The following is a 13,066-nucleotide window of genomic DNA, read 5'->3' as shown; positions in this document are numbered from 1 at the left end:
ACTAATAAGACAAATAATACTGCTCAGAAGTGAAATAAAAGTCTATTCTGGAGACAAGTAAAATAGTGGCTCAAGCAGAGGCTTATTGCAAGTCTGAAATACAAAAAAGAAATGATTAGAGTAGCCATTTTTCTCCAAGCCTGTTCACTGCCTTGAGAACAAAGAAGCTCCCCGAACCCTTTCTTATTTATACAATAATCTGGAAATTAATTACCATCTAGCACATCCCACTACCCAATCATCTGATCACACATGCTTATGTCACCCAACTGCTAAAAACTTCTCTCTCACCTATACCTTTGTCACAATTTCCATGCCCCCCTCTTCATTCTACTTCAGCAGTTTTTGTATCACATATCTAAACTGTAAAAAAGTTTTTACTGTACAAGCTGACCATGTGGTTGGCTAGCAGACTTTTTCCAGCTTCCCATTTTCACTATCTAAATATAACGTGGTTTCAAACTGTATAAAACATAGGAAATCTGACCCAAAGATTAATATAAAATCTAAATATCCTTTAAGGTTATCTTAATTACATTGGACCACTCTATATACATGTTCTTATCTTCTAAAAGCGTGTAACAAAGTTCACAATCAATAAATTCTTAAGCTGTCTTGTACAGTATGTTGTGCTAGACATGACCTTAGCATTGGTCAGCAAAAATATAGAAAATAAAACAGGTTTTTTGTTCCATTCTCAAGATGCACCTCCCTCCCCATGATCTTCTATAACCGTCTCCATCTCCACACACATCTGTCTTCCATCGCTTGCCCAACAAATCACACTAAATGAATAAACATGTTTTTGGGTCCAGTCGAGTCAGGAAGAGTGTGAGTCCCAGCTGTCCTTTCACAATTTCATAAGGTCACCGTGCAGCCTGGTCTAGTTAGCAAGAATTGAAAACAGCACACAGAATAATTAGGGAGGAGGATGAAATAAATCTTACAGGTAATCCTTGTTTCATTATTTAGAGGGATGCTCTAAAAATACAAACATTAGGGGTCCGAGCCTTCCTCCTCCAGTTCCCTACAATACCTACTGTACACCACCTTGGCTGAATCTCTTCATAAAAGCAGTTAATAAGTCCCAATAAATAAATAAATAACCGCCACTTTCTAAAAGGAGCCCACAGTTTCTTGTAGCAGATGTTTGCCAAGGACAACAAGATACATGTCTTCACATAGCCTTCTTCTTTTCCTTGGAGTTTAATTCCATTAGAGACTTACGTAAGGCAGGTCCTGTGGTATGCCCAGCTACTGTGTGGGGGACCACTCACATAACATATAATTGATTGGAATAAAGGCTGGGACCAGTAAAAACCAGAAAGCCAAAGGCACATATTCCTGGCACGCTGCATACTTCACTGTCAGTAAGTCAGACTACTTCAGAGATGGTGTTCTGAACTAACTAGTTTACTTAAGAGTCTGTTAACAAACAACTGGGATAATAATAACAACAGAGGCAGTCACTTTGGTAGGGGCAGTACACAAAACAATATTTAGGGTCTTCCATTACACAGTGAAACAGGGTGAACCCCTGGTGTGAGTTTACCACTGGGATGGAGTCCAGGCTACATAATCTCTTCTGAAAGATAAGTGGCATTTAATTGTGTTGGAAACATTTGAGTGCTCTCCTGTTCAAGTAAGAGGTTTTCTTTTTGTGTGGAGTTTTTTTTTTTTTTTTTTAATGGCCGGTTGATTGAAATTTCCAACTATTGAGCCTTGTATCTGGGGTGGTGGTGAATTTTTTTTTTTTTTTTTTTTTTTTTTAAATTAAGGTCTTATTTTTTTTTTTCTCCACAGATTCTTCTTTTGAACGATTGATGATTTTTTTATTTCATATAAGAACAGGAGCATACCTAATATAACCAGTTTTTGAGACCCATCTTTGCAATTGCCATGGTGGTATTTCATGTTGTGTGAGGCCTAATGTCATGTTGCACAAAAATTTGCTTGTGCTTCCAGATTCTTCACAGGATTGCAGTATAATGCTTTGAGTGATCTTCCGATTGTCCTTTACAAGTTTGTCAGCCTTTCGCATGTGAGACTTGTCTGTTGCTGTTACAGGTCATACATTCATTTTTTATCACACAAATCAGCCCTTCTCAGTGCACAGTCTTTATAGTGGTTAGAGCACCAGTCTAGACATCCAGAGGTAGCCGGTTCAAATCCCACTGCTGCTCCTTGTGATCTTGGGCAAGTCACTTTACCCTCCATTGCCTCAGGTACAAACTTAGATTGTGAGCCCTCCGGGGACAGAGAAATACCTGAATGTAACTCACCTAGAGCTACAACTGAAAAAGGTGTGAGCAAAATCCAAATAAATATATATATAATTTTTTTTGCCCAGCAATGCACACTACTCACATAAACACAGTTATCACCATAAACAACCTGCATGCAGCAGTGAATTTCAATTGGAGGGACTCTACAGTCAGAATTTCTGTCACTGCACATTGTTTAAATTGCACTGACAAGTGCTAACTACATTTCACAAGCAATAACAAAACAGCCTCACTTGTTCTTTGAAATCTCTTTCTTCACCTCATTTGGTGAGCAGTGTCTGTGTGAACATGTGTAGCACATCAGTGGTGCCATCTGTTAATGATTTAAGGAGGTAGAGGCACTACTTTTCATTGAACCCTCGTAGTATAATTGTTTCAAAGATTACCACTTAGGGGCCCTTTTACTAAGCCACGGTGGGCTCTACGTGCGTGCAGCACACGTCCAAATGAGACTACCGCCAGGCCAGGTCACCCTTCTGGTGGTAATTTTAGATTTGGCACATGCCCATAACGCGTGGATGAATTATTTATTTATTTCCTCATACATGTACTGGTTCTGGCGGTAATCGGCTCTTGGCGCGCACCGACTGTCACCGCATGTGTAGCGTGTGAGCTTTAACTGCTAGATCAATGGGTGGCGTTAAGGGCTCAAGTCGGTTTTGGGCGCGCGCTGGTTTCATTTTTACCGCAGGCCCTTTTCCTGTTCTTTTAAAAAAAGGCCATTTTTTGTAGATGCAGTAAAAACTTGCCCAGCGCGCACCCAATGCACGCATCTACACTACCGGAGGCCACTTTTTACCGCGGCTTAGTAAAAGGACCCCTTAGACTCTTTGATAAGCTGTCTGGAGGACTCGGGTTCTGAAAATCTAGAATAGGGGTGGGCATCCTTTCTACACACAATGTCAGTACTGTCCCTTGCAGTTCGCAACATTACATAGTCAGAAGTGAAAATGCACAGCGCTCATAGACCACCTGTGATAAATAAAAATTTAACTAAGAACAATGACAACAAACTTCCAAAGTAGCTATTCTGAAAATATTTGCAAAATACACTATTTAAAGTTGCAAAACTCTGGTTAATAATATTTTCTGTGTATACATCTCACGGTCTCGCAGGCCGTACAAAATTCTATGGTGGGCTGCAAATTGCCTACCCCTCCTCTAGCGTTGTGCTCAAGCAGCTGGTCCTGGTTGGATGGTGTGTTGATCTCCAGAAAACTGGATGCTGTATGTGGTTTGTTTCTTCAACCTCAGGAGCTGAGCCAGAAACCTGTATGGACAGGTGATCTTGGTTATCCTGTTGGAAATACACAACTATACCCTGTTTCTCCTTTATTCCTTAGTGCTAAGAGTGGTGCAGCAGGTTCCTCATTCCCACTGGTCTGCTTTACAACACAGAGCTTAAACAGCTACTGTCGCTGTCCTTGACTTTTCCTTGTACACGGCCCTGACTGGGTTAGCCAGGTATCTCTAAACTTCTATAACTATTTGAGCTTAGATGGCTAGGGCCTTTAGGCTGGCTGACCCTCCCCTCACATGCAGGTCAATGGCCCAAAGAGGCAAGAAGCCAAAGACAAGAATCTGAATTGTGCACAAAATCATATCCTCCTGGGCAGTTCCCTCCAAAACCAATCTCCTCTCCTAATTACCATACTGGACACAGGGGTAATTCTTACTTTATAAAAACTGGAAATGCTGGGTCAAAAGTGTATTAACTGAGGGCGTCTTTTACTAAGGTGCGCTCAAGTTTTCAGCACGTGCTAAAATTGTGGGCGCGCTAAATGATAGACGCCCTTAGGAATGCATTGGCGTCTCTAACTATTAGCGCGCCCATAATTTTAACGCATGCTAAAAACGTGAGCGCGCCTTAGTAAAAGGAGGCCTAAGTTCTCCCAGCAGCTAATGATGTCACCAATAAAGTTAAACACCATACTGCTTTTATTAAGGCCTCTAGAAATCTTTGCAGGATTCCAAGGTCTCTACACGAGACTGGCAAGGTCCTATATGACAGCAGCATGCAGGAGGAAGGTGCGCGCATGTGTGGTAGAACTTTCTCAAAAGTTTAAGGAAAGTTGGAGAGCTGTTTTTGCACAGAGTTACATCAGGTGACATCATCCACATGTGAGGATATGTTTCTTGCTGGCCTCAGAACACCTGCCATAGGTAGGTAACTTTGTTTTCCATGCATAAAAGCAAAATACATTATTCAGACACAAATGTAAGGTTTTAAACCTACTTTAAATTTCTTAATGTAAAACAAAAGTTGTAATATTAGAAAATTCTGAAGCACATTTGCATATTTAATTCTTGCTGCAGCAGTCACTTCTGATTTACTGCAGGTTATCAATAGAAATCAAACAAAATAAAACATGGAAAAGAAAATATGATACCTTTTTTTTATTGGACATAACTTAATACATTTCTTGATTAGCTTTCGAAGGTTGCCCATGTTTTATTTTGTTTGATTTCTATTGATAACCTTTAAGAGTGGACTAACACAGCTACCACACCTCCCGATTTAGTGCAGGAAATTAGACTGTGATTACAGCCCTTTGTGTGTTTTCTTCTAGCTTGCAGAAGATTTTAGGGCTACCATCATTGGAAGTTTTGGATCCTGTGCAAATAAACCCTCGCTATGCAATGTACAGCATGACACACACAAGTAAACATGGAGTTGTCACACTGCAGAACAAATCAGGTTAGTTTTTTCAGTGTTCAATATGTGTACTGCTAGATTTTCACATGTTGTAAACAGATGGCAAATAGTAAGTATAAACCAAACACCCTTAATCTTCCAGTGTCAAAACAGATGCCAGTCAAAATTCACATATCAAATGGTATAAAATAAAATACTTATCTAAAACCATCATAGGTATTCATAGTACAAAAGGGCCACCATGTGGTCTTATAAAATAATGTTTTTATATAGTTTTTAATGTGTCTGTTTATGCTTTTCTTTAAAGTCCTGTGGACAAATGAAAAAAAAATATTAACAAGAAATATATACTTAAATTAAAATAATGCAAAAAATACAAAACCAAAAATACTTTGTCCAATACAAATGTTTCAGTAGAGAGACTAACCCTAATTAAATATATAATATTCTATTGAGTTGGGTTCTCAGTGTAGAAATCAAAATACTGAGATAACAGAAATACTGCTCTCAGAAGACTGGCCAGCCCTATCCCCGCCTCCCAACCACCAGCTCTGGCACAGACCGTATAAGTCTGCCCCGCACTATCCCTGCCGCCCAACCACCAGCCCCGGCACAGACCGTATAAGTCTGCCCAGCACTAGTCCCGCCTCCCAACCACCAGCCCCAGCACAGACCGTACATGTCTGCCCAGCACTAGCCCCGCCTCCCAACCACCAATCCCGCCTCCCACCCACCAGCTCTGGCACAGACCGTATAAGTCTGCCCAGCACTATCCCCGCCGCCCAACCACCAGCCCCGGCACAGACCGTATAAGTGTGCCCAGCACTAGTCCCGCCTCCCAGCCCCAGCACAGACCGTATATGTCTGCCCAGCACTAGCCCCGCCTCCCAACCACCAGCTCTGCCACCCATTCTAGGCTAAGCTCCTGAGGATCCCTTCCTTCTGCACAGGATTCCTTTGTTTATCCCACGCATGTTTGAATTCCGTTACCGTTTTCATCACCACCACCTCCCGCGGGAGGGCATTCCAAGCATCCACCACCCTCTCCACGTTAAATGACTACAGAAAAACTATTTTTTCTGTAGTCAGTCCAGGGTTGTAGAATGATCTACCTTTGAGGCTTAGAAAGATTCAAGAGGTTGGAACGTTTAAACGAGAATTGAAAACACATCTTTTTACTATAGTATATGGCACAGATAGTTTTAGCCGCTTCATATTGGGGATTTTACTGTATGGGAAGCCTGCTTGTTAGGATTAAGATTGTCTTTGTGTTTGTTTATGGTTGTTTTTGTTGATTTTTATATATGTTTCAATTCTAAACCGCTGAGAACATTGAGATTATGCGGTATATAAACTTTTAAATAAATACGAATCCATTCTCTTGATTTTGTTTAACAATTGCAAAGAGGTCTCCTAAGGGCCCTTTAACACACCTTTCTTTATACCTTCTTCAACACGCTACCTTTTCAGTTCCATCAGAGCTTGATAAGAACTTAGGGCCCTTTTACCAAGCTGCGGCACAAGGGGGGCCTGCGCTGGCGTTGGCATGTGTTTTTCACACGTGCCGAGGCCCCCTTTTACCGCAGCGGGTAAAAGGGAAGTCTCTCCTGCCTTCCGTGCCACAAGTAAAGCACTTGCCGCATGGCCATTTCAGGGGGAGCCCTTACCGTCACCCGGTAAGGGCTCCCGCACTAACCTTGCGGAAACTGGGCAGTGATTACCGTCGGGTACACTTCAGTGTTACAAAAATAAATATATTTTTGTAGCGCCGGATATGATGGTACGCTAAGGTTGGGAAGTACCGCCGGGCTGCTGTGGTAGCCTGGCAGAACTTCCTGTTAGTGAACGGTAAGTCCGTGTTGGGCTTAGTAAAGGGGGCCCTTAATGAGACAGTGGTCTGACCAAATAGCTGGAAGAGCCTCCAGCACTTGCATAGCCCCCTTCATTTAGTATTCAGAACTAGAAATGTGCAGTAAAGGTCTGGGTTACCTGGCAAAGCCCAGTCTACCAGCCCCCAAAGTCAGGAATGCTATCAGTTGCTCTTTGGTAGGATCAACTAGACTATTAGATGCCCCCAAATATTTGTCCTAATTGTATTAATTTGTAAACCACAATGAGCCTTGAAGTCTAGTGTTTCAGTAGCTTGATAAATGTTATATGTACCGAATATGATGTGAATTGCAGTGAGGTCAATAAGGGGCCCTTTTACAAAGGTGCAGGAGGTCTAATGCGTGAGTATCGAGTCCCCAATCAGAACTACCGCCAGGGTAGCGCGTGTGCCCGGTGGTAATTACAATTTTGGCATGCACCAAATCACGTGGTAGAAAATTAATTTTCAATTTTCTACCACAGAGGGCCCAACGGTAACTGGCCTCGTGCCCACGTTGGTAGCACGTGGATCCTTACCACTAGGTCAGTGGGTGGCGGTAAGAGCTCAGTCCATAAATAGGCGCACACTAGTTTTAATATTAGCACAGGCCCATTTCCCAGCCCATTAAAAAATTGCCTTTCTCCCAGCCATGGTAAAAAAAAATGACCCAGCGCACGCCTAAACGACGTGCCCTCACTACCGCAGGACACTTTTTGCTGCAGCTTTGTAAGTTCATGTATGCCAAAGAAAGTTTTAATGGTGTAAGCTGTAAACCTTTTTTTATTTGGTGAGTGGCTGGCAATAGAAATTCCATTATTTAAGATTAGAAAAGTGTCTTTTTCGAAGCAACTCTGTAGTTGGAACAAATTAGCTATATATGTGACTGAAAATACGATTGTCCAATTGGTTTAGTAAGCTTGATATCTGCCTGTACTCTTTGGAAGATATCCATGAAATTGCTACTGAAGGAAAAAGAAAATCATGTGATAGTGTATCTGAGAAGGGAGAAATTCTGCATTTATCAAATTATAGTGTAGTTTTTTTATACCGTAAAATTGAGACTATTTTAGCTATTATTGCAATAGGTACCCTTTTAATTTGTATCTTTATTAATAAATTCAATTTTCACAACAAAGTGTAAATATGCAATCGGCATTATTCTACAAATGAAATTCAAAATACAATTAAATAATTGAAAGAAAAATGTAAGTGCCTATTTGTCCACTAACAAAGAAATTTGGTACCAAGATAAAGGAATTAAAAAAGAAATTAAAGCATATTAGCGGCTGCTGCCTCGGGTTATCGACCCTAGCCTGCTTGTTAGGGTGGGCATACTACATTCACATCGGCTCTAGCATCAAGAAATTCTTTAAACTGTTTTGGGTCTACAAACTGAAACTGTTTACCCTCAAGCAGTACATTACAAATACAAGGAAAACATAATACAAAATTAACTCCCAGTGCCAACGCTCTAGGGCGCTGCTCCAAAAAAGCCTTGCGCCTTATCTGTGTAGGCCTCGAGAGGTCTGGAAAAATTCGAACCTTTGAGCCCAGAAACAAGTTTTCTAAATGTCTTAAGGAAAGTCTTAAAACAGCATTGCGGTCAGGCTCCAGTGCAAAAGTGACCAGCATAGTTGACCTCTGTGTAATTATTTCCAATGAATTTTCCAGGAAGGAGGTAAGATTCATCCCATCCCCCACCACTAGGGGATTTCCAACAGTCCCCTTCGGATTCCAGATGTAATAGGCCCGAGTAATGGGAGGTAGTGAGTCTCTATCCATTCCGAGAATTTCAACCATATATTTTTTTGCCATCTCAATAGGAGAAATTAAAGGAGATTTGGGGAAATTTAGAAACCTAAGGTTAAGTTTCCTAACCTGGTTCTCCAGGTACTCCATTCGTTTATGCATGAAATTATTGTCTTTAACCAATGCAGTTTCCAAATTCCCCATTTCTTGAAGCTCATTATTCACTTTATCTAGTTTCAAGGTCTGCTGTGCAGTCACTTGTGCTTGGAGCAGCGCAGCTTCAGACAAAACTTTAATGTCACCAGTATGTTCTTTCAAAGTATACTGCATAGAAACCTGAATGTTGTACACCATGTCCCACAGTGACTCAAGTGTCACTACTGCTGGTCTAACCACGCCACTGAGAGCTGGGAGAGATTGAGATTGGGCTTCAGTTCGAGATAGTTTTAAAACAATATCTTGAGGTAATACCTGTAAGGCTGATTGAATTAACTGCTCTCGTTCATGAGCTCCATTCTCTATGGCTGCAGACCTTCCCTCAGACAGGTTCGGTTGAGCCCCTTCGGCTTCAGTCGCTGTTCGGGCTGCAAACGCCTCTCTCCCAGGCTGAGGCGGAGCAATACGATCCACAGGGCTCAAGGAAGCCCTGTTAGGACTCTCGATCGGCGGCAAAGCGTCGAGAGTTGCAGTAGGGGTCGAAGTGCCCCGAGGCCCCGATTGTTGCTTGGAGAATTGCAGGGTCGTCTGCTTCAACGTTGGGATGGTCTCTGGAACCGAGGGAAGTTCCCTGACCTTTCCCTCCGCTTCCCCATCCGAAAAAACGAGGAGACAGAAGCACCAACGGAGCTGAAGACCGGAGCTTCCTCGAGAGCAACTTCAGGTGCGTCCGTTTAAAACGCCATCTTGGCACCGTATATAGGTACCCTTTTAAAATGTGAATTACTTTTATCTAAATTACTTTTTATTATAAAAATGGATTAGTTTTAAATGGGATATCTGCCAAGTTAATTTAGAACATGGAACATAATTATCCACTGACGAAAAGATAGGTGCCAATCAAAATTTTAAGAACCCAAATAAGTTCTCTTTATAAATTTATGCTTTATTCTTGTTTTTATGATCTCATATTATACCTTATTTCTGTACTTGGACTTACACCACTTTGAACTGGACATATCCTCGAAAATGTGGTGTATAAACCTGCTAGATTGCATTGTTTTTTGTTTAGTTTTTTTTTTTTTTTTTTTTGCTACTTTTTTGCCTTTGCTACTTCTCTCAGGCTATTCCAGTTCTTACTCCAGCTCCTTCCTCTCCCAGCCATATTCTTTAATTCAGGAAGTCTGATAGGGCTTGCATGAATCGAGAATCACTTTTGACATACCTTTGAACTGATGGCCAGGAAGGATTTCACCATGGTCGTCTGTCCTAGCAGGGGTATACCAGGCCACGCCTCTACGCTCATCTCCTTTGGCAGCTCCAGGTTGACACACATTCAGTACAGCATAACAGACTATATAGGGAAGGTGTGAGATGAAATTTTAATTGCCTAGGTGCCCAGGACTTTCCAGCTTTTAATATAACCTATTCAAATTATTTATTGTTGATATACAGATAATAGAAATATTGCGATATTAAGAAATCTGAAAATTTTTGTTTTTCTATAGATGATCTTCCTCATTGGGTTTTATCTGCTATGAAGTGCCTAGCAAATTGTAAGTGTCATGTAAAATTTAATTCAGATGTATACTTAATCACAGCAATGTTATTAGTTTTTCTGCATGTGAAACTGGCTTTATGTACAGAAAAGGTCTTCTTTTATAAAATGGTAGTGTTATTTATACCATTTTGTATGTGTGCAAACAAAGGACTCTGTTCCATAGCTTCCCACAGATCAATCCAGAGACTTGTGGGTTATGTCCCCCTACCAGCAGGTGGAGATAGAGAGAACTTCAGAGGTCTGCTATATATAGTCATGTGCAGCCATTTCAACCTCCATATTCTCTCTATCTAGCAGGTGGAGGGTCATAACTGTAAGCTCTGGAGTTCCAGCCCTGGTATCCTTGTGGGTCCAGTTGAGCCTGGAGAGGGGTCCCTGAGTGAGAATTTGTGGTACACATCTGGTGGTGCCCTGTGGGGTGAGCCTGCTGACTGTTCTCTTCTGCCTCAGAAAAAAAAAAGCGCAGCCGGCACAGTTCCTCAGCTGCGGAGGTAAGCCTTTCTATTTTTTAAAAATAGATCAGGAGGATCCCTGTTTTTAACCACAGTTTGGCATAGGGGAGGCTGTTAGGAGCAACTGAGCGATGCCAGCTCCTTCTGAAGCTGCGAAGCGCTGCTCCTGGTGTGGGAACCAGCACGCAGCGTCGGGGGGACTGTGAGACATGTAAGCGGCAGGCCGATCTGATAGGCAGCGCACTCCCAGTTCGTCGCGGTCAGGTAGCAGCGGGCCAGCTCCGGGGAATCCATTGGCAGGAAGCACGGGTTTTGTGGTGCCGCGGACACCATTTTTTTCTTCACCTTTGTGCATGGAATTGCATGTGGCGTTGGGGCAGCCGTCTGCAACCAGCCCAGCGGGACTGGCTGCTTTTTCTGGCAAGACAGTCTCTCCCAGCGCCTCTGAGCAGGCAGCTGAGCCTTTTTCCCCCAGAGTTTGTGCTGTTATTGCACAAAGCGTTTTTTCTGAAGCGAGTGGTGGGAGGGGGGTCCGGGGTCTTCTCCCTCCCTATGCCAGTCTTCCGCGGTTTTTTCTCCCCCTCAGCCCTTACCTAAACGGCCCCGCATGGATCATTAGTCCTCCATGGGTTTTGAACTGGAGGATGGGTCAGATGGGGTGGAGCTCCCTTTCCTTCCAGATTCTCCCGCCAGATTAGTGGATTTTGCGGATGACTCAGGCCTTTCTTCGGCTGAAGATTGGGATGATCTGATAGCGGCGTGGTTGTTCTGTAGGGATGAATTGCCCACTCTCATTATCAGGGCGCTGGAAATTTTGGACATTTCCTCGCCCAAAACCTCATCTGTCCCAGCTCCTCCTCCTTCCATCATGTCAGGTATTAAATGTCCGGCCAGGTCCTTTCATATCCATGAGGCTATGAAGGTCCTTATTGCAGTGCTGTGGGACTCTCCTGACGGGAGTCTCAAGGTAGCACGAGCTAGGAGTCGCTTGTATTTGCTTCCGGCGTTGGACTTAGAGGCCCTTAGGTTCCCCGCAGTGGACTCTTTGATTACGACAGTCACCAAAAAGACTAAGTTCCTGGTGGAAGGGGGCACAGCTCTTAAGGATCCACAGGACCGCAAGTTGGAGTCTGCTGTTAAGCTATCCTTCGAGGTAGCGGCCCTTAGTCTGCAGGCCTCAGTGAGTGGCTCCTACGTGACATGGGCGTGCCTGTCGTGGGTACAGAAGACCTGTTCATCAGAGGAGCTGGTGGGTTGTTTGCCAACACTGGAGTTGGGTCTCACCTATTTGGTGGACCTCCTGTATGACTTCTTGCGGGTCTCGGCAAAGGAGGTTTCCCTCACGGTCACAGCACAGTGGTGGTTATGGTTACGTCATTGGGCGGTGGACCTTGCCTCCAAATCTCACTTAGCCAGACTTCCTTTCAGGGGTAAGCTCCTGTTCGGGGAGGACCTGGAAAAGATCATAAAAGATCTAGGGAACTCCAAGGGGCAGTGACCCCAGAGGATAGACCTAAGTCTTCAAGGGCCAGTCTGCCAAGGCTAGGTTTAGGGAGTCTAGGCGTTACAGGCCGCGTTGGGACTTTTCAAAAGTCCCGCTTTGTTCCGAAGCCTCAGCCCTTTCGTGGGGAGCGCCAAGCCCCGGCCTCAGGCCCAAACAGCAACCGGCAGCTAGATCTTCACAATGATGGGGCCCTGGTCCATCCCCTGCCTGTAATCGGGGGACGATTGTCCCTTTTCCTCGGGGAGTGGGCCATGGAACTTCCGATCAATGGGTCTTGGAAGTCGTCTGAGACGGTTACAAACTCGAATTCGCTCATCCTTTGATGGACTTTTTTCTCGAATCACCTTGCCAATGTCCGACCAAGATGAGAGCAGTTCGTCAGACCCTGGATGGGTTGCTGCAGCTGAGGGCAGTCTGCCCAGTTCCTCAGTCAGAGGTTGGTCAGGGCCGTTATTCCATCTACTTTGTCGTTCCCAAGAAAGGCGGCTCCTTCTGACCAGTACTGGACCTCAAGTGCATAGACAGGGCACTGCGAGTCGCTATTTTCGCATGGAGACCTTGCGATTTTTTGTTTTAAAAGTATTTCCATGTAACTTCTGTCTTTGTACTTTTGGAACGAGTAAAAAATCGATTTACTTCGGCTTGTGCTACACTACTCAGGATTTTGTAGACCTCAATCATATCTCCCTTATCTGTCTCTTTTTCTAAGCTGAAGAGCCCTAACCTCTTTAGCATTCCTCATACGAGAGGAGTTCCATCCCCTTTATCATTTTAGTCGTACTTCTTTGAACCTTTTCTAATTCCGCTATATCTTTTTGAGATATGGCAACCAG

General features: G+C 43.4%; 1 protein-coding gene across 1 annotated transcript in view; it reads left to right on the top strand.

The window, feature by feature from the left end:
• DEPDC1 (DEP domain containing 1) overlaps nucleotides 1–13,066 on the top strand; it is a 101,828-nt gene that overhangs the window by 41,552 nt on the left and 47,210 nt on the right. Inside the window, exons 5-6 of the mRNA XM_030206014.1 lie at nucleotides 4,856–4,983; nucleotides 10,225–10,272. Coding sequence (XP_030061874.1) covers nucleotides 4,856–4,983; nucleotides 10,225–10,272 — 176 coding nt within the window. The remainder of the gene's footprint in view (nucleotides 1–4,855; nucleotides 4,984–10,224; nucleotides 10,273–13,066) is intronic.

The sequence above is a fragment of the Microcaecilia unicolor genome, chromosome 6 (genome assembly GCF_901765095.1).
Source record: "Microcaecilia unicolor chromosome 6, aMicUni1.1, whole genome shotgun sequence".
Lineage (NCBI taxonomy): Eukaryota > Metazoa > Chordata > Amphibia > Gymnophiona > Siphonopidae > Microcaecilia > Microcaecilia unicolor.
Note: the sequence above shows the minus strand (reverse complement) of the source record. Positions and strands in the feature narration are given on the sequence as shown.